The sequence below is a fragment of the Thermobia domestica genome, chromosome 5 (assembly GCF_964235325.1).
Source record: "Thermobia domestica chromosome 5, izTheDome1.hap1.1, whole genome shotgun sequence".
Classification (NCBI taxonomy): Eukaryota; Metazoa; Arthropoda; class Insecta; order Zygentoma; family Lepismatidae; genus Thermobia; species Thermobia domestica.
The window spans coordinates 319,037,121-319,057,694 of NC_137458.1; the positions used below are offsets into that span (position 1 = coordinate 319,037,121).

At 37.2% G+C, this 20,574-nt stretch overlaps 1 protein-coding gene across 1 annotated transcript in view; it reads right to left on the minus strand.

The window, feature by feature from the left end:
• p115 (General vesicular transport factor p115) overlaps window positions 1-18,142 on the minus strand; it is a 91,632-nt gene extending 73,490 nt beyond the window's left edge. Inside the window, exons 1-7 of the mRNA XM_081760502.1 lie at window positions 17,986-18,142; window positions 15,334-15,562; window positions 13,350-13,518; window positions 12,531-12,627; window positions 10,375-10,576; window positions 5,950-6,053; window positions 3,229-3,458 (exon numbers count right to left, since the gene is read on the minus strand). Of these exons, the coding sequence (XP_081616628.1) occupies window positions 3,229-3,458; window positions 5,950-6,053; window positions 10,375-10,576; window positions 12,531-12,627; window positions 13,350-13,518; window positions 15,334-15,562; window positions 17,986-18,063 (1,109 nt within the window). The 5' untranslated portion in view covers window positions 18,064-18,142. The remainder of the gene's footprint in view (window positions 1-3,228; window positions 3,459-5,949; window positions 6,054-10,374; window positions 10,577-12,530; window positions 12,628-13,349; window positions 13,519-15,333; window positions 15,563-17,985) is intronic.
• Window positions 18,143-20,574: the final 2,432 nt, after the last annotated feature.

Sequence of the window (20,574 nt, forward strand, 5' to 3'; positions counted from 1 at the left end):
CAGAAGATAGAGCCTACTCTTAGAATGCTAAATCGATTCTAGAAAACCACCTCTCACTATCTCATCGCTTTTGCTCTATGTAGATCAACACTGAAGCTGGAAATAAAAGTGGATTTCTATCCCTTCCAGTTTTAGTAGAGAACTAAGGATGGAGATGAAGCGTAATCTCTGGACCCTTAATCGATTGCAGAAAACCTGGCTTTCTATTACTGTCTTTCTCTATAGTGATCAACGTTAAAACCAAAAATGACTGATATCTGCCACTTCCGGTTTGGTTATCTCCTCCAGCGACGAATTCGCTTCCTAACTGTTCACCCTCTATATCCTCACCAAAATTAATGATTAATCCATCCAGTACTTCTCATGATATTTTATCTCCTACGCCGACAGACGCGGTAAATATATAAAGGAATTTTCGTAAAACAAATTCCTTAAAAATGAAAAAGGTATGAAGAGGTTCTTATTTGTCAGCCTCACCCTCATGTATTCATTAACTTTATTCGTATACACAAGACGATCATAAGTTCTGTCAGCGAAATACAAAGGCGTAATATTGTGGTAATTTTCACTGACGAAACTTGTCAACACTATGTACTAGCTGACACGCTCTACTTCACGAATCCAGTTATAACCGATATATAGTATCCGTTACCTGGCGAGTGTGCAAGATGGAGTGGAATGTGTATGAAGATCGAATTGCTGTTTCATTATCATTTCGAAGCGCCAGTAAGAGAAGATTGGTACGACGTTGAAACCCATCCGTATCAATGAACGCTTTGTTTCAAACAATGGATAAGTCAAGTAATTCCGTCACTTCCGCTGTCAATCTAACTGCAAGGTTCCAAAGCTCATATTTTCGGTTCCAAACAATAGGTCTGTTATACAAGGAAAGCATAAGCCGATTTAAGTTTCATGTTTATTTTCATGTACGAGGGGTGACTTGAAAAGTTTTGAGCCTTGAGGAAACTATAAGTAGTACAGATTTGGTAATACCTTTATTTTTCAACATAATCCCCTTGCTCCAACGGTGCTGCAGTGCTCTTATCACAGTAGAAAAAAAAATTGCTTAAGTTGTGACCACAGAAACTCCTCCATGGCTGCCATGACGTCATTAACGCTTGCAAAACATTGTTCTGCTAGAGTCTTTTTTAGATTAGAGAATAGGTGGAAGTCTGAGGAGGCCAGATCTGAAGAACAGGGTGGATGAGGAACGAGTTCACAGCAGCATTCGTGAATGGTAGCCATGGCAACTGCTGATGTGTGGCCGGGAGCATTGTCATGGTGGTAGAGAATGCCTTTGGACATCATTTGTGGCCTTCTTGAATTTGCACTCGAAGTTTTTTCAAAAGGTCATTGTAGTATTGATGGTATGATCCCTTTGCACGTAATCAATGTTTATCACAGCTTAGAACTCCCAAAAAACAGAAGCCATCACTTTGCCAGCGGAGAGGATCACCTTTGCCTTCTTTGGGGTAAGAGAGGAGGGGTGCTTCCATTGTCATTGTCTGGATTGTTCTTTTGTTTCTGACTGGTAATGGTGTACCCAACACTCGTCCATAGTAATGAATCGACAGAGAAAATCGTCCATATCACGTTCTAACAGTTTCAAATTGTCCACGGATAGGAGGTACCTAGTAGGTTTTTTTTTTTTTTTTTTTTTTTTTTTTTTTTTTTTTTTTTTTTTCTGGGAGTCAGAAGACGTGGGACCCATCAAGCAGAAACTTTTGATAAACCAAGCTCATTCTTCAGACTATGATCTCCTCGCTCCTATGATATGTCCAGCCTGTCCGCTATCTGTCGAGTTGACAACCGGCGATCTTCCATGATCATATCAAGTACCAGGCCAATGTTTTCAGTGGTGATAGCACTTGATGGTCTCCCAGATTTCGGCTATCTTCAACACTCTGCCTACCACGCTTGATGCACCCATCCTCTGATGATGGCATATGAAGGGACAGATTCACCTACGGTATTGATCATATCCTGGTGGATCTCAGACGCCGACATTCCTTTTAATTGCAGATACTTGATGACTGACCTGTACTCGATTTTTTCATTTTCCCAACTTCTGCCATCTCATTCACTTCAAGAGCCTGTAAACGACAAAAGAAATTATTTAGAACAAAGAGCTTGATTCGCATTAATATCAAAGGTTGAACTATTCTAATACATATAATTACTCTATTCTAGATTCTCATTTTCTATGTTAGGCTCAAAACTTTTCAGTCACCCCTCGTAAATGTTTCTTGATCTTCCTTAACTTCGATGAATTTGCTCTTTAAAGCTCCTTCTTTTGGAAATTTACACAAGAATTGTAATGCTCTTTCATTATTATATTTGTAAGTCTATGCAAAACATGACTATTGTAATTTACATATGTAATTCGTGTCTTTGGAACCTACTGGAAACAAATAAAGCCGAAGCACAGGTGGAAATACGTCATGCTTAACTCATATATAGCAAGGTTAAAATGAGTAGCTAAAACTGTTGATCATGTCAGACCGGGCCGTCTAAGATATGCACGCTCAAAGCAAATTGTGACTGCTCTTCATACAAAGATTCCAAGCAACCATTCGCGGAAAGAATTTTACCTCGTGAGATGAACATTCTTTCTCGGACTATGTCACGTATTTTTAAAATTTATATATTAGTGTGTACGAAAGATACACACATAACGGATAAATTGCATTTGTTAACGGATAAATTACAGGAGATACGTTGTCAAGTGGTTGGCAAGTAATGTCCCCAGCTGCTGATTGGCCTAGTGGAATTCCGGACCTCAATCTGCTCAATTATTCTCTATGGCAAAAACTTGACGCGATGGCATGTCGCACATGGCACCGCAATATCGAGATGGTAAAGAAATCCATCAAGATATTTGTTAACCAAATTCAATTCGACAAAATTCGTGCAGCTGTTGACTAAGTTAAACGTCTTCGCGCTGTGTTGCCGTATGGGATACACATTTTGAATAAGGGGATGTTCATTCCGTGGCACTTTTTATGTACTTTTAGAATATATGTATATATTACTCGTTGACACAATTTTATTTCATTCTTATATACGCTCAAAGTATGGTATAACTTACGTCTGTACTGTGTATATTACTCTAAAATCCTATTAAAAAACCTAGAAATTAAATTACACTTTAAGTAATATTCAATGAATCGAACATTATTTTTGAGCTGTAAATGAGTTCACTCTTAATAAATTCCAGTGCAGTTTTACCTCGGAGGATTAGATGGTGCCATGACGCCAGCAAAATACTCCTGGTTGCTTTGGTTCCCTCGTATGACATCTGCAACAGCATTTATGGTTTCTGTGAGGATGTCTGCTGGAACACCACTTGCCATCAGAATGGCACACAACTTTTCCAACAAGCCGACGCTCTTCATTGTCTTTTGGCAAGAACTAGTTACTTGAGCGGGATTACTTGGCGAAACGAGGGTCCGAACGACCTAGAAAAAACAAAACAAATAATAATAATAGAAGTCTAATGTGTATATCTATGGAAAGTAAGGAAAACAATCAATATTTTTACATACAAATAATTTGCAGGTACAAATTGAACGAAATTCAGGGTGAAAAAAATGACCCGACGAGTTCGATCCCGGACCTCCGCCTTATCGTGTCATGAGTTAACCAATTCTTCTTTACATTATCCACATATTTTTAATTTTTCACGTTGGTTTTAAGCTATATTCATCGCATTACTGTTTGTAGAGCAAAGCATCTATTTAAAAAAAAATGGTTACTTACCAATATATCCTCTCGGGAAAACTGAATAGCGTATTTACGAGATTAGAAGAAATAATAATAATAATAATAATAATAATAATAATAATAATAATAATAATAATAATAATAATAATAATAATAATAATAAAATAATAATAATAATAATAATAATAATAATGACGATGAAGAAGAAGATGATGATGATGATGAGGAGGAGGAGGAGGAGTACTAGTAGTAGTATGCCTCCAAAATCAAAATGCCTTAGATTGAGTTACGAAAATTTAGGCTAGACTAGATGAAATTTTGCGTTAATTACGATTTTGTAAGGAATGTGTATTTTGTGTGTATTTGGTCATCAAAAGTGGAAAAATTGGAAAAGATAGTGATGCCGATGAGGAAATAGATGAGCACTAACGTGTCAGTGTTGTTTTTGCGAGTGTGAGTGCAAAACAGAACAAAAGAAACAAGTTTAGTAAACAATAATGATTATTTTTGTGTATATATATATACTGGTATATGATAATATTATACTGATAATGAATTGTTATAAAACTGACGCAAGCAAATGTTGTACCGTAATTACCATTTCCCATGTTTATTAATCGCTTTTATTTTTGCATTCTTTAAAATCAATGTAGTGTAGGGTTTTTTTTATTTTATTATTATTATTATTATTATTATTATTATTATTATTATTAATTTTCGCCAAGAATGAGTCTTACATTCGAGGATTTGTTTTTCAATTTTTACTTCAAAAATTGGGGGTACGTGTTACATTTGAAATGAAAAAAATGATTTTTTTTTAAGTTTTACGTCCCATGGTTATGCCGGTTAGGCTAAAGGAGACGGTGATGATGAGAAATGAATGAAATGGTGGAATGAAGAAAGTGGAAGGAAACGGGAAAACCCCGAGAAAACCCACGAGCACGGTGTTTGTTCACCACAAAATCCATACGGCGCGAGCTGGGATCGAACCAGGGACTCCAAGCACCGGAGGTGAATGCTCTACCTCTGAGCCACCGCGCCACCCATCTTACATTTGAGGACATCTTAGATTCGCGTAAATACGGTATTCTCCAGACGTATCGGATCAAGTTAGTTCCGTCTTCAGTGGTATGGTAACAAGAGAAGAGAATAAGAGAATGGATAAGGGAAATATGGTATGGGAAAAGGAATACACACCACCAAATAAATATACCGTGAGAGATGGATACTAAAAACAACGAGCAGAGCACAGTGGACGAAAGAAAGAAAGAGTTGAGTTAGAAAAAGTGTACTGCATATGCTACGTCACTGTTGCCAGATCCAAATTACACATTAAATGTAGGTAGCCAGATTTTATCGATGTTTCCAGAATCCAGATTTAAAGTCCGTTTATATTTATGAATAAAGAACAATTCTTATACCTGGCTCTTTTTTCTGAACCTATCATATTAACGTGTTTTACATTGTGTATATTTTGTTTTACGTGAAGTGACCATTCCCACATACTCTCGTCTTGTGACTTTTTTTCATCCATTTTTATCCTTGTCATTCATCTCTGGCATGGAGTCCTTAGTTCGATCGCTAAGCTCGCGCTAAGTGAACTTTGTGGTGGACAAACACCCTGTGCGTGGATTTTCTCGGGTTCTCTCGTTTCCTCTCACTTTATTCATTCAGGCATTTCATTCATTTTTCATCATCACCGTGTCCTTTAGCCTAGCCGGGATAACCATGGGACGTAAAACTTAAAGATATCCTTGTTACGTTACCACTGAAGACGAAACTAGCTTGTTGTTCCGATACATCTGAAGAATATTGTTTTCCCATGGGAGGATATATTGGTAAGTAACCAATTCTTGGTTAATTTGAATAATCCTACATATTTTTAACAAAGCATCTATGTTAAGTTCATCAACACGCTAAGCTGATCTTCGAACCGCGGCCCAGTTGCATTTTGATTTCTCTTAATTTCATTTAAAGCAACTATCTTTATGAAGACCATCCTTCTTTGAAGAAAAACCTGTATTTTCATCCACATGTGAAATTAAATTGAATAACCATGAATCTTCCTTCGAGAAAACAAAGAATAATGTTTATTTTAAGCCAAAATTAAAATTGTAAAAATCCCTGAGAATATGGTCTTATATAGAAGTTTTCTTGCTTTTATTCTCAAGATTGTGCATACACATTGTATTTATCTTTAAGAATTAAATGTATGATACAACTCACCTGAAGCATGCAGTGTAAATTGCTCACTTTCTGGGCTGACCAACCATTTTCACTCCCTTCAGCTGGCAAATGAAACATCGGCGACAATCGCTGGATATAACTACCTACAATAAGGAAAGAAGTATTTAAAATGAATAACGAACAAGATGGATATTTGTATCAATAAAATTTGACTGTACAAAACCAATATATATACAGGGTGTTACAAAAATCTGTCAATTTTTTGGGAACAGATTTCCCACATCAAAATAAGAAAGAAAAAAAAAAAGTTCACATGGAAGTTAATAGCTCCACTACTGAGATCTATCGTAGTTAGGTCAAGACATCACTGAGGAACTGGTATGTGAACAATCCAAATATCCATGTTTAAGAATGCTCCAGTACTTGCACACCAATTTTTTGAGAGGTAGGTGGAGAGTGATCAAGTACTCCCAAACAAACAAACAAACAAAAAAAACAATTACCGGAAGTTCTGAAAGATGAATATTTGGATAGTTCACGTACTAGTTCCTCAGTGATGTCCTAACCCGACTATGATCGGTCCTACAGTAGTGGAAGTATGAACCTTTAACACGTTAGCTGCCAGGGGTGAATTTTGTTGTTTACCGCTAGAGTGCCAAACGTACGTACTTACATTATATTTGTTTTGTTCATATTTTTTAAACATAATGATAATGCTGAAACATAACCTAAGGCGATGTATTGAATCCGTGCGCGTGAAACTTGGGGGTTCGATCGGACCTACTTGTGTATTTTTTGTTTATGAGCTAGGGGATAAATTACAATTGAACTGGCAGCTCTGTTTGATAGTCATTTGTTCATTATTATATAAAGGAGCTAGCTAGCTTTGTATAAGAAGTTGATGAGTTCCTGCTGCTTTTAGTGCTAATAAGTATTTTCTTTGTGCAATGAAAAACGAAGAAATATGTGCAGAACTTAATGTCATTTGAAGTAACAATATAGTGATCTAGACTTTTCTGAAAATTCAATAAATTGACGGGGACTTCACAAAACTGGCTTCTTGTTAAAATAAATTAGAGTAAGTCATTCACAAAGCAACACGTAGGTCTGATCGGCCCTACAGAAACAGCAAATGCTTGTTAATTGATATTCAGCGCCTCTAGCGGCGTTAATCAGCAAAATCTAACACATAACTCGACAAATTAAAAATCGTGGGTCCGATCGGACCTACGAGGACATTTTCTTAGACCACTCCGCTAGGTCCGATCGGACCCACATGGCAGCTAACGTGTTAAAGGTCACTTTTCACGATTTTGGCACCATATAACTACGAGACTATGAACTTCCGACCACAGGTCTATACGAACTTTTTCTTTTTCTTATTTTGATGTGAGGATATATTTCCAAAATACTGTGCCGAATTTTTGTAATACCCTGTATATTCACGAATATACATTCTTCAAGTATATTGAGCTCCTCCGTGGCTAAGCGGTTAGCGTACGCGCCTTTGGCGTGGGAGACCTAAGTTCGATTCCCGGCGGGAGCTCATGTGGTTCGGATTTCACGTTAATCAGTAGGTCCACGTTCTCATATAGCCTCGCTGCTGAACGGGACGTTAAACTCAAAATCAACTCAACTCTTCAAGTATATTCATGAAACTTTTTATGACTATTTTTTAAAATAATGTATTCATTTACTTTTGTTACATAGTCAAAGACAAAACTAGAACGAACATCGGAAAAATGCATGGAATGATGAACAGCACAGTAATTTACTTCTTGAAACTTCGAGTTTATTTTTCAACATAGTCTTTCCTGACATTAATATATTTTGACATACTGCTGTTTACTACATTCTAATGATGGCACAAACTCTCTTAACAGTGACACACATACACATAGGCGGAGCTAGGAATTGTCTGCTGAGGGGCAGATCTTTTGGTCGGTCTCGGAGGTCTTGGTAGGTGGGCATCTTATAGAGGGCATTTTTAATTTTTGTCAAAAAGTTGGGGGGGGTGCAATGCTCCCCCATAACTCCGCCCATGCACGCACAGTCCTAAGAGTGATGCATATTATAAAGCTTAAAGAAAAGAAACGAACATTGATGAGTAACCGCTCACAGAATATAAGTATGTATCGGTCTGTGTATCATGACAGATTCATTACAAGAGTTATATATTATACACACGCATAATACGCTTAACACGTATCCAAGGACGGCTTTATCATATGTGCAAAAACTTCATTTGCACGGGCCGGCAAAATCTGTCCTAACTATATTACTTAAACTAAATATTTCTGGTTGGAAACAGACTTCATGCTGATAGTAGTTAAATTTACTAAGCTGATCTTCTATTTGAATACTACATTCAGAAATCATGTTTATGTCGCATTAGTTTAAGGTCGCATGGACAGTGCTAAAGCAAATGGTAAAACAAATTCTAGCATGAATTCCTCGATTGTTGTCATGAACTGTACCGAAGACCTGTTGCATTTTGTTATTATGACAGTTTTGACATGAAAATTAGTCTTGTCTTTGTCACAATCAAGTTCCTTATCATTGAGGGCGCAAACAAGTTTCTTTAATTCTTTTAACAAATTTAGAAGGAAAATCAAGAAATAAAGATAAAAGAGCTACTTCCACTGGAATTGCAAACTGATATATTGAGACTGAAGTTCGTATTGAATTCTATAAAAAGGATTACCATTTTTCCTCATCAGGTGTGTTTGGTTTATCTTTCACTACCATAATAGATTATTATTGAAAAAAAAAAAAAAAACACACACAACAAAATTGTATTTGTAGCGTTTAGGCCTTTCAGAGTGCGAGTGCTGTTTCCCTCCCAACGATTTTTGTTCATTTGTCTTCTCTAGAGCAAGGGGGTGGCAAATTGCATAGGGCCGGCCAGCCCTGCACGTATCAGACGTTCTCTCTATTACTTTGTTTTTCTAGTCTGAAAATTCTTTTGATCTCATTCTACGCAAATGTTTCAATCTTCCAGCCTTTCTTATGTGTCCTTGGCATAAACGTTTATAACTGAGACATCTCATACACTGAAGACGCTTTCACACAGTAGACATATAATGTTATGAATAGTCAATAACAGAGAAAACAAACGACATCTCATCATTTAAGGGCTTTTTTTTTATTATTTTTTTCAACCCCAGTTAAGCCACCAGAGGAGAACTAACATGAAACAAGGATAAGTCAAAGCTGGTCATTGGACGTCGTCCAACCCGCACACCAATAAACTGACTATACCATTCAGTCATTGCGGAACAACGTGAGTGGAAACATATCGACTGCAATCGAAGTGTCCGTCAACTGACATAATTCAACTGCTCCAGGTAAACGGGGATAATACAGCCGCAACGCATCGTCGATTGAGTAAGGATTACGGCGAGAACTTGATAAGAGATTGCTGTGTACATATGTGTTGTAGAGTTTACTGACGTACACATCGAAGGTAGCCAAGGTTGGAAATCTGTGGCGGAAGACGACCTTGATGAACGTGTAAATCCTGCGGTTCGCGAAAGGTGTAGGTTATGGCCTCTTAATTCTCTGATCAGGAAGTTTCAGGGCACTCAAGTCACCTGTAGAAATTAAATTAGGTCACGTAGTTCACAACTGGAGGGTTTTGATTACAGTCAATATCTGAACTACCTGATCTTGAAGTTCTAGGCATCTCAGCAGCCACCTGGAGAAATCGAATTACGTCAGGAAGATCACACTTGGAGGAAGCTTCGATTGTACTCAATGTGTGAACTTCTGATCTTGGAAGTGTCAGGAAACTCAACAGTCACCTGAAGAAATTGAATTACGTCACGTAGTTCACATTTGGAGGCGCTTCGATTGAAATCAATATCTTAGACTGACTGATCTTAAAATTTTTGGGATCTCAGCAGCTACCTGGAGAAATCGAATTACACCACGTAGTTCAAACTTTAAGGGCTCTTCGATTGCTCTCGATATATTTTCACGTACGTAACTCCATAATGACTGAATGGTAGAGCCTGTCTATTGCTGTGGGCAATAAGTGGCGTCCAATGTATCGCTTTGCCTTATTCTCGTTTCGTCATCCTATCTGGTTCTCCTCTGCTTACTTAACAGAGGTTGAAAGAAAATAATCTCGTATATTAAATTTCATTGTGTACTACTTTCTGGTTGTTATATTTTTACTGAGTTAGGTGTAACGCTGTAAGAAGGTTGATCAGCAATGTAATTTCTGTTTCAAAATATCAGTTGCGTTAAATACCACGGAAGAGGTCAGATTTTTGGTCTGTTTATGGTCCAATGTTAGAAGTTTTGTGGTTGAAATTTTCGAGAATTTAGAGTGTTGCTAATCATCTCTTAACTTTCTAATTTGTACACATTTACACATTCTCTTTGGCTGCTGTAAAGTTATTCTATTCAATTTCTTTGGCTTATTCAATATAAGACAACTACACAGGTATGCTTACTTACCTTCCTTGAAAAAGTTTTGGTTTGATGTGTTATTCCGAAGTAAATTCAACATTAATAGCAAGCAATCTTCAACAACGATCCCACCGTCTGCGTATCCCTCTTCAGTGATGACATCAAACAAACGATCGAAGGCATTTTCGAAGGCCACGATTTTCTGAATATTTGCATTGCCTTTCGTTAATTGAATAAGCAGTAACAGTGCCTGCAATACAAGAATACAGTTACATTTCATATTAAGTAGTGTTCGATAGTATCTTCTCTATTATTGAATCTAAGAACTTTAAAATAAAATTTAAAAAAAAAAAGATTAAAAACAAGAACTGTCAGTAAGTGATTTCACTGAGTGGGCCAGAATTAATTGAACCTGACATGGGAGATGAAAAACCGAAAAGTGCTAGTGTATTCGATATAGCTACCTTGAATAGTGTGGAAAAAGGCGTGGGAAGGACAAACACGACTTGCAGTTATGAAGAAAAAAACAGTCGAAGTAATGTCAACAACAGTTAAAACAATGTCTCAAAAGATCTATGGCCTTCAACTTTCTCAGCACGAAAGGCTACAGGCCTGAGCCAGCACATTAAACCACAGTAGCTCAGCTCCTAATTAATCTAGTGAGAGGATTTAGGAGTTAATCTCTTCAGGAAAATGAAGCTTTTCAATAAAATGAATTTCACCCATTGTCGGGGTTCCGTGGTGGAGGGACAGGAAGGCAAATGTGGGCGATTTTAGTTCCCTCTCCCCTCCTCAGCATTTGGGACAACTCCCCCCACCAAACGCCATTGGGCTTGCGAGAGGTGCATGGGAATATTAAATTCGCCTTTTTTCGGTATATTTTCTTATAAAAGAAAACTATATATTTGAATTTTGTGGGACGCTGGCACCACTGTTATTTGCTGTACGCAGGAAAAAAAAAAAAACATCACATGTACGCCAAACATTGGAAATAATCACATAAAAAATAAAGGGCGAAGGTACAATAGCAAAAGAGAGAAAACTTCAGATAGTCACCCTGCATATCTTTTGGATGGACTGTGGTCTACCCTCAAGCTTGGCAGTCCTAGCGATACCCCTAATTGTCACAGGAAAATGAAGTATACTTTGTTGGAAAGTTTACAGGACACACATTCCAACGAGGTAACTTTTGTGACCCCGTACCCAATCCGTAAATCACTTGAAATTACTTGCCGTCCTAAACAGTACCAATTGAGATAATGCCGAGATGACATTACTTGCCATGCCGTTCCCTGATCTATTCAGTTGCGATTTTTATTCAAGAGACAACATAAGGGGCAAGGTGTGCCACAATGAACCATTCACGTAATACAACAGAACGCAAAACGCCATCGGCACCATCTATTGGGACCAGTTACAGCAGATCGAACTGAACCTAATCCATCGGGCCAATCTATGCCTGTTGAACCTAATCCATCGGGCCAATCTATGCCTGGAACATGGCGATCAACATTGAAAGAAACCTGTAGAGACCAGGGAGCGCAAGTAAGTATGCCTGTTGTCTTTGCCTTGCAGTTCGTACGCTCATCATTTGGTTTGGGATCGGTTTATCTCGACTTACCCTTTATTTACAATTTAAATGCTACATTACAAACTTTTGTATTTCACACAAAATTGCTGGCTAGGGGAAAAAAGACTTTTACAAAAAAAGTTTGTGTAGATTTGAACTTCTTAAAATTAAAATTGCATCATTGCTCGGAGTTACATCTACAGCGTGATCCTATCGGTAGAACCATTAAAATGCAAAATACTTTAAGAAAGTCTAAACATATTAAGATATTTGCTTCGAAATAATGTGGTACATTATGAAATGAAGGGAACTATGTGCAGAATAGAAAAACACGTATTTAAAGTTACCTTAATGAAAGTGAATGACTGTGAAATTAAACTTTTGTGCTCTCCCACCAAGAATTGAACCCGAGACCACGTGCACCTAAGGCACACGAGCTAGCCACTAAATCAACGGGGAAAGCATCTGAGAATCGAACCCAATACTAGCTAGCAAACAAAATTCAATATCTCATTATTGTGAAGATGTGTATTTTTAAGTATTAGTAATAAAGGATTGTGCCAAAATGATAAAAACAACAAAATAAAATGTACTGCATTTTATGAAATCTCTCATTGTTAATTGAAGTACTTACGTCATTTCTGATAACCTCGCGACTATCACTCAAAAGATCCATCAACTTCGATACTCCCATTGGACTGACCAGAACTATTTCTTGAATATCCTTCAATCTAAAAAAAGAAATAATGAACAAAAAAAATTAAGAAAAATCAAGACAGCCTCAGTATTTCAACGAGTATAACAAGTGAACTTTTTCTTTTTTTTTCTTTTCTTTTTTTTAATCAAAAGATACAATATTTTTCAAAAATTTTGATGTACGCCTTATATCTGGAGAACTACATATAATGCAGCCAAACCCAAATTATCACTTAACTCAGTATGATGTGCTTATTCAGATAAAGATACGAAAACTCTAGGGGTCGCTGAAAAATTTTGTGGCCCCTGATCCAAAAACTAATTACTGGCAAAGATCGCAATTTTTGATCAATTTTTGGTTTCCCTAAAATTCTTGTTTAAATTTGCACACACTATGACCAACTTCATGTCTTCTGTAAATACCTTCTGAAGAAGAAAATGTTTCTGTTACTGTTCTATTGACGTTATACTTTCCACAGGCTTTAATCTCGTATCGTATACTATGCTAATTTTTAATGAGAAAAGAGGGAAAATAAATTTCCCTTTTAAGGAGATCCAAGGGACGTAAGGATCTAGGTTCAACTACCTAGGTTTGGACTTAGTCTCTGGAAGGGAGTCCCATTTCTTGTAACCAGAAGTGTAAAAATGGTATTATTGAAAGGGTTCAATTTTCATACAGCACCATATTATTATAATTACTTATTTGTTTCCAATTGTTATTTGTATTATTATAATTACTTATTTCTGTATTACTTACTTATTAGCCAGGAGAGCAGTCAACAGTTTTACCGCTGGCCATCGCACGTGGAAGTCATACTCCTCCAAGAAACTTAACACTAGCACAACGTTGTCTGGGTGCTTGATAAAAATTTCAGTAAATTGCTCACCGACTGCTTGAAGGGCATCTCTGCTCGCCTCTGGGCATTCTAGGAAAGTTAAAAGAAAACTGTAGTTTCAAATTTCAAGAAATATATAGCATTTCGTTAAACTTATACTGTAGCTTATAGTGTCTGATGAAGACAACGTTACGTTGTTGAAACTGTTACACTGGAATTTAGTTTTTAATAAACAAGTGTATATACTCTGGTCAGAAGTGTTTATTATTTCTTTACATTTTATGACTACTTATTTTAGTGTAATATGCACAGAGTCGGGTAACTCACGTTACATTTGTCAACGGTCTGTTATTATTAAGTATAAGCAACATACATTTAAAATAATTTGAAATAAGCACAATTTAATTAAGTTGAACATTGAACTTTACTTTAAGAAAAGGTTTCATCTGTTATATGAAATTTTACTTGGGTTCCTGACAGAAAAAAGTAAGACTTATGCAATAATGAATAAGGCTTGTATAATATAATCAACATTAAAACTTAGTAGATGAAAGGTAACCTACGGAAAAAATAAGAAAATAGTAATTCTCTGAAAAAAAAAATTAATGATGCCAGCTACATACAACTATATTTTTTATCAAAAGAACAACTTGACTAAAAATTATAACTATATTTCTTTCACGAATTTTTGTCCCTATTTCCGTGGACATACCCTTTTACACTTTTTCGACCAAGTGCCTCATCTTCGTAGCCTGAAGAACTCATGAGATGCTCTATTTTTCGTATTTACTTTGAGCCTTACACTCCTTTCAAATACGCTCTTTAATCAAAGTGAAGACTGAAACCTACTCGAAGTACATAATAAGAATGTTCCAAAATTTATTTCAAAGTTCCCAGATATTTTTCCGTAAAACAGACAACATCGACTTCAATGAGGAGGTAAAAATAAAACAAAATACCTCCTTCCTCTAAAAGCGGAACTAACCTCACATCATCCCAAAGGATGAGTGCTACAAGCTGAGCGGAAAGCCCTAGACTCTACGACTGTAGTGCCGGGGTTCAGTTTCGCTTTGACGAATATGAAGTACTGCAGAATCTTGTCACTGGTAGTTCTGCTGGCTGAGAAAACTACCCAACATGATTCGACCATGGATTCGAGACTCCTCATCTCCAGTTTAGAGTCCATATTTTTCCCGTTATTTCATCGTAACTGGTTGACCTTATACAAGTCACTATATAAGTAAAAATCATTGTTAAAATGAAAGCGAAAATTAACCTAAAATATACTGCTGTATACTTCTACAACCCGATTAAAATACTTTGTGAATAAGTTGAAAGCCTACCTAATCTATGCAAGTTAGTAAATAAAAATTAAATATTTAAGTTTTATGTCCCACAGTTATGCCGGAAAAAAATAAATGAAATCTTTAAGTTTTACGTCCCACTATTATGCCGGTTAGACTAAAGGAGACGGTGGTGATGAGGGATGAGTGAAATGAAGAAACTGGGAGGAAACGGCAGAACCCCGAGAAAACCCACGAGCACGGTGTTTGTCCATCACAAAGTCCACACGGCGCGAGCTGGGATCGAACCAGGGACCCCAAGTACCGGAGGTGAACGCTCTACCACTGAGCCACCGCGGCCTCTACAGTTAAGTCGGCTAGACTAAAGGAAACAGTGATGATGAGAAATGAATGAAATGGTGGAATAAAATAGGTGGGAAAAAACGGGAGAACCCCGAGAAAACCCACGCAGTGTTTGTCCATCACAACGCTCACAAGCACCAGAGGTGAATGCTCTACCACTAAATCACCGGGGCCACTAGTAAATAAATAAATATGTAGAATGCCTGAATAAAATTACAGTGAAACACGAAAAAAAAACATTATCAAAAGTGTTCAATACCTTCTTCCTCAAACACTTCCGGTGACATTATGTTGCACAAGGTGTCCAGGGCATAACCAACTATCTCGCCATCACTTCGGTCCATTTCCAATACCTGTCGCAAGGTGTCCATTCCCTGGGCGCCCACCTCCACCCGAAACTTCCGAGAAAGAGCTTTGAGCGCTCTGCAAGCATCTCGCCGGTCTTCCAACAAAGTAGACGACTGTACTCGATCAATCAGGCGCTCAATCTAAAAGACGAAAAGTAAACATATTACCACATGATACACAATGAGTGAAAAATTGAACGATTGAACCAAGATCTTTAGCTTACCAAGCAGCTGCGTTCATCATTACATTAGCCAATGAAGTCCCTGAACAGCAATACAATCTATTGAAGTCAGTACTCAGCTATTCAAACTACAAGGACTGTACATTTTGGTGTTTAAAAAGAAAACTCTTAAAACTTTTTCATTTCCGGATTACTTCTAAGAGAACTGTATCAGATGTGTAAATTCTAAAGACGTCATCTTTTGCTACCGTCAGTGAGTGTTGTTTACTTCTGTCAGCTATTGCATGAATCAGCCCAGGAGTCACCGTGAAGGCATTAATCGCAAGTGGATAACGCTCCTAGCCTGTTATCAGAAGTACCTAGAAATCCGCGATGCAATGGATGAAAAAACAGGCAAAATATTTCACAGGTCAAGTTTAGGCACACCACTCGAAATAACTGATGAAAATTAAAATTCTTCAGCTATTCCCTGTTCAGCGTAAGCTCTAAACTCCGATAAACAAATTATTTGTGTCCTTCCGCTCGTCACAAATACGACTGGCTAGTGATGTATCACTCCCACTCCCCACGGGCAGGAGCAAATTATACATGTGTATTTTGACAATACTGTCTCGTGTTGTCCAGATACGTATAGCAGCAACAGAAAAGAAAGAAAAAACTCGAAAGATGAAAGAAAAAAATTGAATTTCGCTGGTAAACAATTGTTGCTTAGTGAGTAAAGGTTTATCTTGTTGGTGTTTCACCACAACACTCGCGGAACGAGGATTCATGCCAGCCGTCTTTCAGGCTTGAAAGCAGAACACGCCTTTACAGTTGAATTGGCGCCATAATTACTGCGCATGCTTAGTGTTTATTTCTATTGTTTCATTAACTACACTCGATTGCAGTTTTATTAGATAATCCGTATTATATTTTTGTCATTTATAATAATGTAGTAGTTTTATATGGGGCTTCATAGTAAAAGAAATAATCCAATCAGATGAACGATTTTGCGGAGGAGTACAAGCGTCGGTAGGCCAAAAGCAAATCAGCGAGATTTAGTTTCACGCGGCTTTGTTTATCGCAGTTTAGAGCTTAGGCCGAACAGGGTTTAATTTCCTCCTCGTTGACATCCAAAACATTTGCACTGGGCGATATAACAATACCCCCTTAAGACATGATATTTAAGATGGCCACCAGAATAATTGTTGAAAAATCCCAACCTTTCACGATATCCATATAAATGCAGCGTCAGGACATATGTCGTAAGAATTACAGTGCAAGACACAAAGCAACCTATGCTAGGTGGTGCCTAAAAAGCACGAATGCTATCCAACCGAATCACGGCAGGGCGAAGCTATGTACTCATCAGAAGGGAGCAGGCGCATCAGCGATTGTATTGCGTAAATAAAAGTTGTCAGAACACTAAGTTTTCGCAGTGATACGGGTTCCTATAGCACTTGTAATGGTTTGACACTAGTAACGCTCACTTGCAAACATAAAATACAGCTTTTGTATAATGTGCAGAAATATTCCGACAGCGGAAAATAATATCAAGGCCTAGTAGTCATTTTCATATGCACCCATTTATTTTAACTGTTGTACACCACTTGTAATGATTTTATACTAGTAGCCCTACGCTTGTAAACATAAAATTCAACTGTCCTATTTAATTCTGCGGCCTGCCCAAATCAGAATACCGCACTGAATTCTACCTGTAAATTTTGCAAAATGTGATGTGTCTAAACTTGACCAGCACCAACTACTTTTCATATCATGTAGACGTGAAAACTCATACTTCGTACGCGGCGTCGTAAAAGCTGAAAGTTACGTAACCTCAAGTGTGATACTGTACGGAGAAAAGGGTAGTGGAAAAAATACAATGATCTCGTCTTTATATTCTTTTCAGTTTAACATTCCGCGTATATGCTACGAGGCTTAGGAAGACAGTGATAATAATGAACGAGGAAACAGAAGAACACCGAGAGAATACACGCACCCTGGTCCGTGCATAAGAACTACTCATATTCACAGACATCAGAACTCTAAATATATATGCAATGTATAAATCCAACGTTATTAAAAATTGAAATAATTCGAAAATGAACATGTCCAACTCTGATATCAAATTACCCGCTTAGTACTTGCAAATTATGTGATCATCCATAATAACCTTTGTACTTACAATCGTATCAAAAATTACGATAATCACACGAAATCAATTGTGTACATATCTTATATGGCAGTTTAAATGCCAAATCTACAACAATAACTTAGATAATTATAGGAAATATGTTTCCAATATAATCATTAACTTCTTGTAACCGGAAAAAATCAATATCCACTATTAATAGACTGTGTACTATTTATGTAAATAAAATAATAAATATGATTTTAAAATACCGTTTCAGCGCCGGTCGATTGTGTGCCTTGTTGCGGTGCCCCTAAAACAGATTTTAACCCAGTTCTCAATAACTCCATTTCTGCTATATCTTACACGTCAAACCCCTGCGCAATCTTCCATATTCCAAGTTCCAAGTGGCCAAGCAAGACTGATTTACGTTGGCCTTCATTTCCTCTCAGAGAATGAAAACAATATTTTAGCAGAAGGAATTAAATAATCTAAATTACATTTGAGTCAGAATATTACAATTTTCCAGAGGAGCAATAACCAATGTTAATTTCAGCAGAATAGCTATAGAAAACTGTCTACAATAATGTCAAGATGCATTTACAAGCTTAATTCTGTAATGGTCATTGCAATATTTGGTAATTGCAACGCAACAATGCACACTTACTAGGAAATTTTCCGTTGACATGACGCAAATCCGTGCGGAAAAAAGGTCCAATATAAAGCACAGATTCCACGGTTGAATACCATGGGCCTTTTGCAGAGTCGTTCTGAAGCGTGATTAGCGCCATACTAAAGAATCCGACTTTCCAAGGCATGTTCATTTCTGGTGTGAGAGGTCCCTTGGTTCAATCCCAGGCGATGTGGGTTTGTGGTAAACAACATCGTATTCGTGTTTTCTCGGAATTCTCCCATTTCTTCACATATTTTCGTTCTACCAATTCTTTCATAATGATGTTCTTTTATTAATAATCCATTTATCTTAGCTTACAGGGGATAATCATTGGTCTAAAAATTATAATATTTCATTTGATTATTTACATATTTATTGAAATACTTTGCGTAGGCTTACGTCTGGCCATATTACGACTACCCTAACAGCACAGGATGTGCTAGGCATGTGAGATTAAGGTGCACCAGCTACTTTTTAGAAACCCAACAATTGACACATATGATATTCATGTGCTAAGTATGTACTTCAGCTACCTACAGTTTTAGGTACTTGTTATACCTAATTGATATTTGCAACTATGTACCATAAATACAGCATTATATACCCGGCTCAATTTCGCACCCTAACAGTCATTTATTTTTATGTCGTCACTTGTATCTGTCATGTTCTAGGTACGTCCTTTAGGTACATACTGTTTCAGAGACTCTAACAACACAAGATGTACTAAGCATGCTACATTTAGATATTCTAACTTCATCTCCCACATTTGATTCATTTGTTATTTCTTTTTCTAAGCGATTGTGTACTAGAAGCAACAAAAGCATCAACTTTATTAGATGACGACTGTCGCCGATCATTTGAAACTAAATAGGGAAGAACCATGAATTAAAGTAAATAGACAATCGTCATTTTGTTATAAAATTACATGGGGAGTAGATTTTATCTGATCCCAAACGGTTATCGTCGAATATACGTGGTTAAAGGAGCACTCTGATTAGTCAAATTCAAAAGACTTCAACCATTTATGCCTCCATAAGCGACGTTGCCTTCTAAGTCGGTAGAGCGCGCGGCTAGTTATCCAAAGCTTGGTTGTTCTCCTCCCCACGGAGTATATTTTTTTTACTTGTTTAAAGTGTTTTTTAGACTCACCTTAATGTAAACACATTACGCATATAGGAGATTTAACCTATTTTGGGGGAGTAAGTTTGTGGTTCTTTGACGCTTACGGCATGGGGAACATACCTAGAACATAATAGGCACGTTCCCCAGGTACATATCAGGCATATGCCTAGGGGCGTATATAGACTGTGACTATCACTTGCCATCCATGTGATTTCTCTCTCAGAGGTACATAAGGCACATATTGGACATATTCCCATGTACTGAGGGAACATGATAGGCATATGCCTGCTATTTGATTGTGCTGTTAGGGTATACATAGTACAGACCAAAGTAAGTTCATTTGATAGGGAGTTTTTAAATAGTATGTATAATTTCAAAATACTTGTAAATGTAAAGTAGTATCATCTAGTGCTCGAGTGCTTGCTCTGTCAGTAAGCCACCTGAATTCAATAGTCTCGTTAATGCTTTAATTGTTTAAAGTATTGTTTAATACTAGTTCAAAAGAATATTAATTGAGCCAATTTAGTAAATAAGCATGGCCATATTTGTTACTTCTAGAGATATTTAACCTTTAGAGGATGGCTAGGGATTCCAAAAACACCGTAGACCTTCACGTTGGCGGCCCTAGTAGCTATGCTAATTGTCACAGAAATATAAACTATACCTCGTTCAAAAGCTTATAAAGCACAGGTTTGACGAAGGCAACTGTTGTCCCCCCCCCCCGCCGTTTCAAACTCGTAGAAGAAGAAGTAAAAAATGAAAAATGTTTTTTTTTTTTTTTTTACCTTTGTGAAACTCTTGCAACCCTGTTCGCCTTCGTACGACGGGGAAAAATCCGACATGTACGGCAGTCATTCAGTGCAATCATATATATATATATATATATATATATATATATATATATATATATATATATATATATAAAGAAAAGGGGCGTAGGCTCAATAGCAAGGGAGATAAAAATTCGCAACCTCATACCTCCGATGTCAGCATGTATATTTTTTACTATTGGACTGTAGTCTAGCCTCATGTTGGCAACCCTAGCGATGCCCCTAATTGTCTCAGG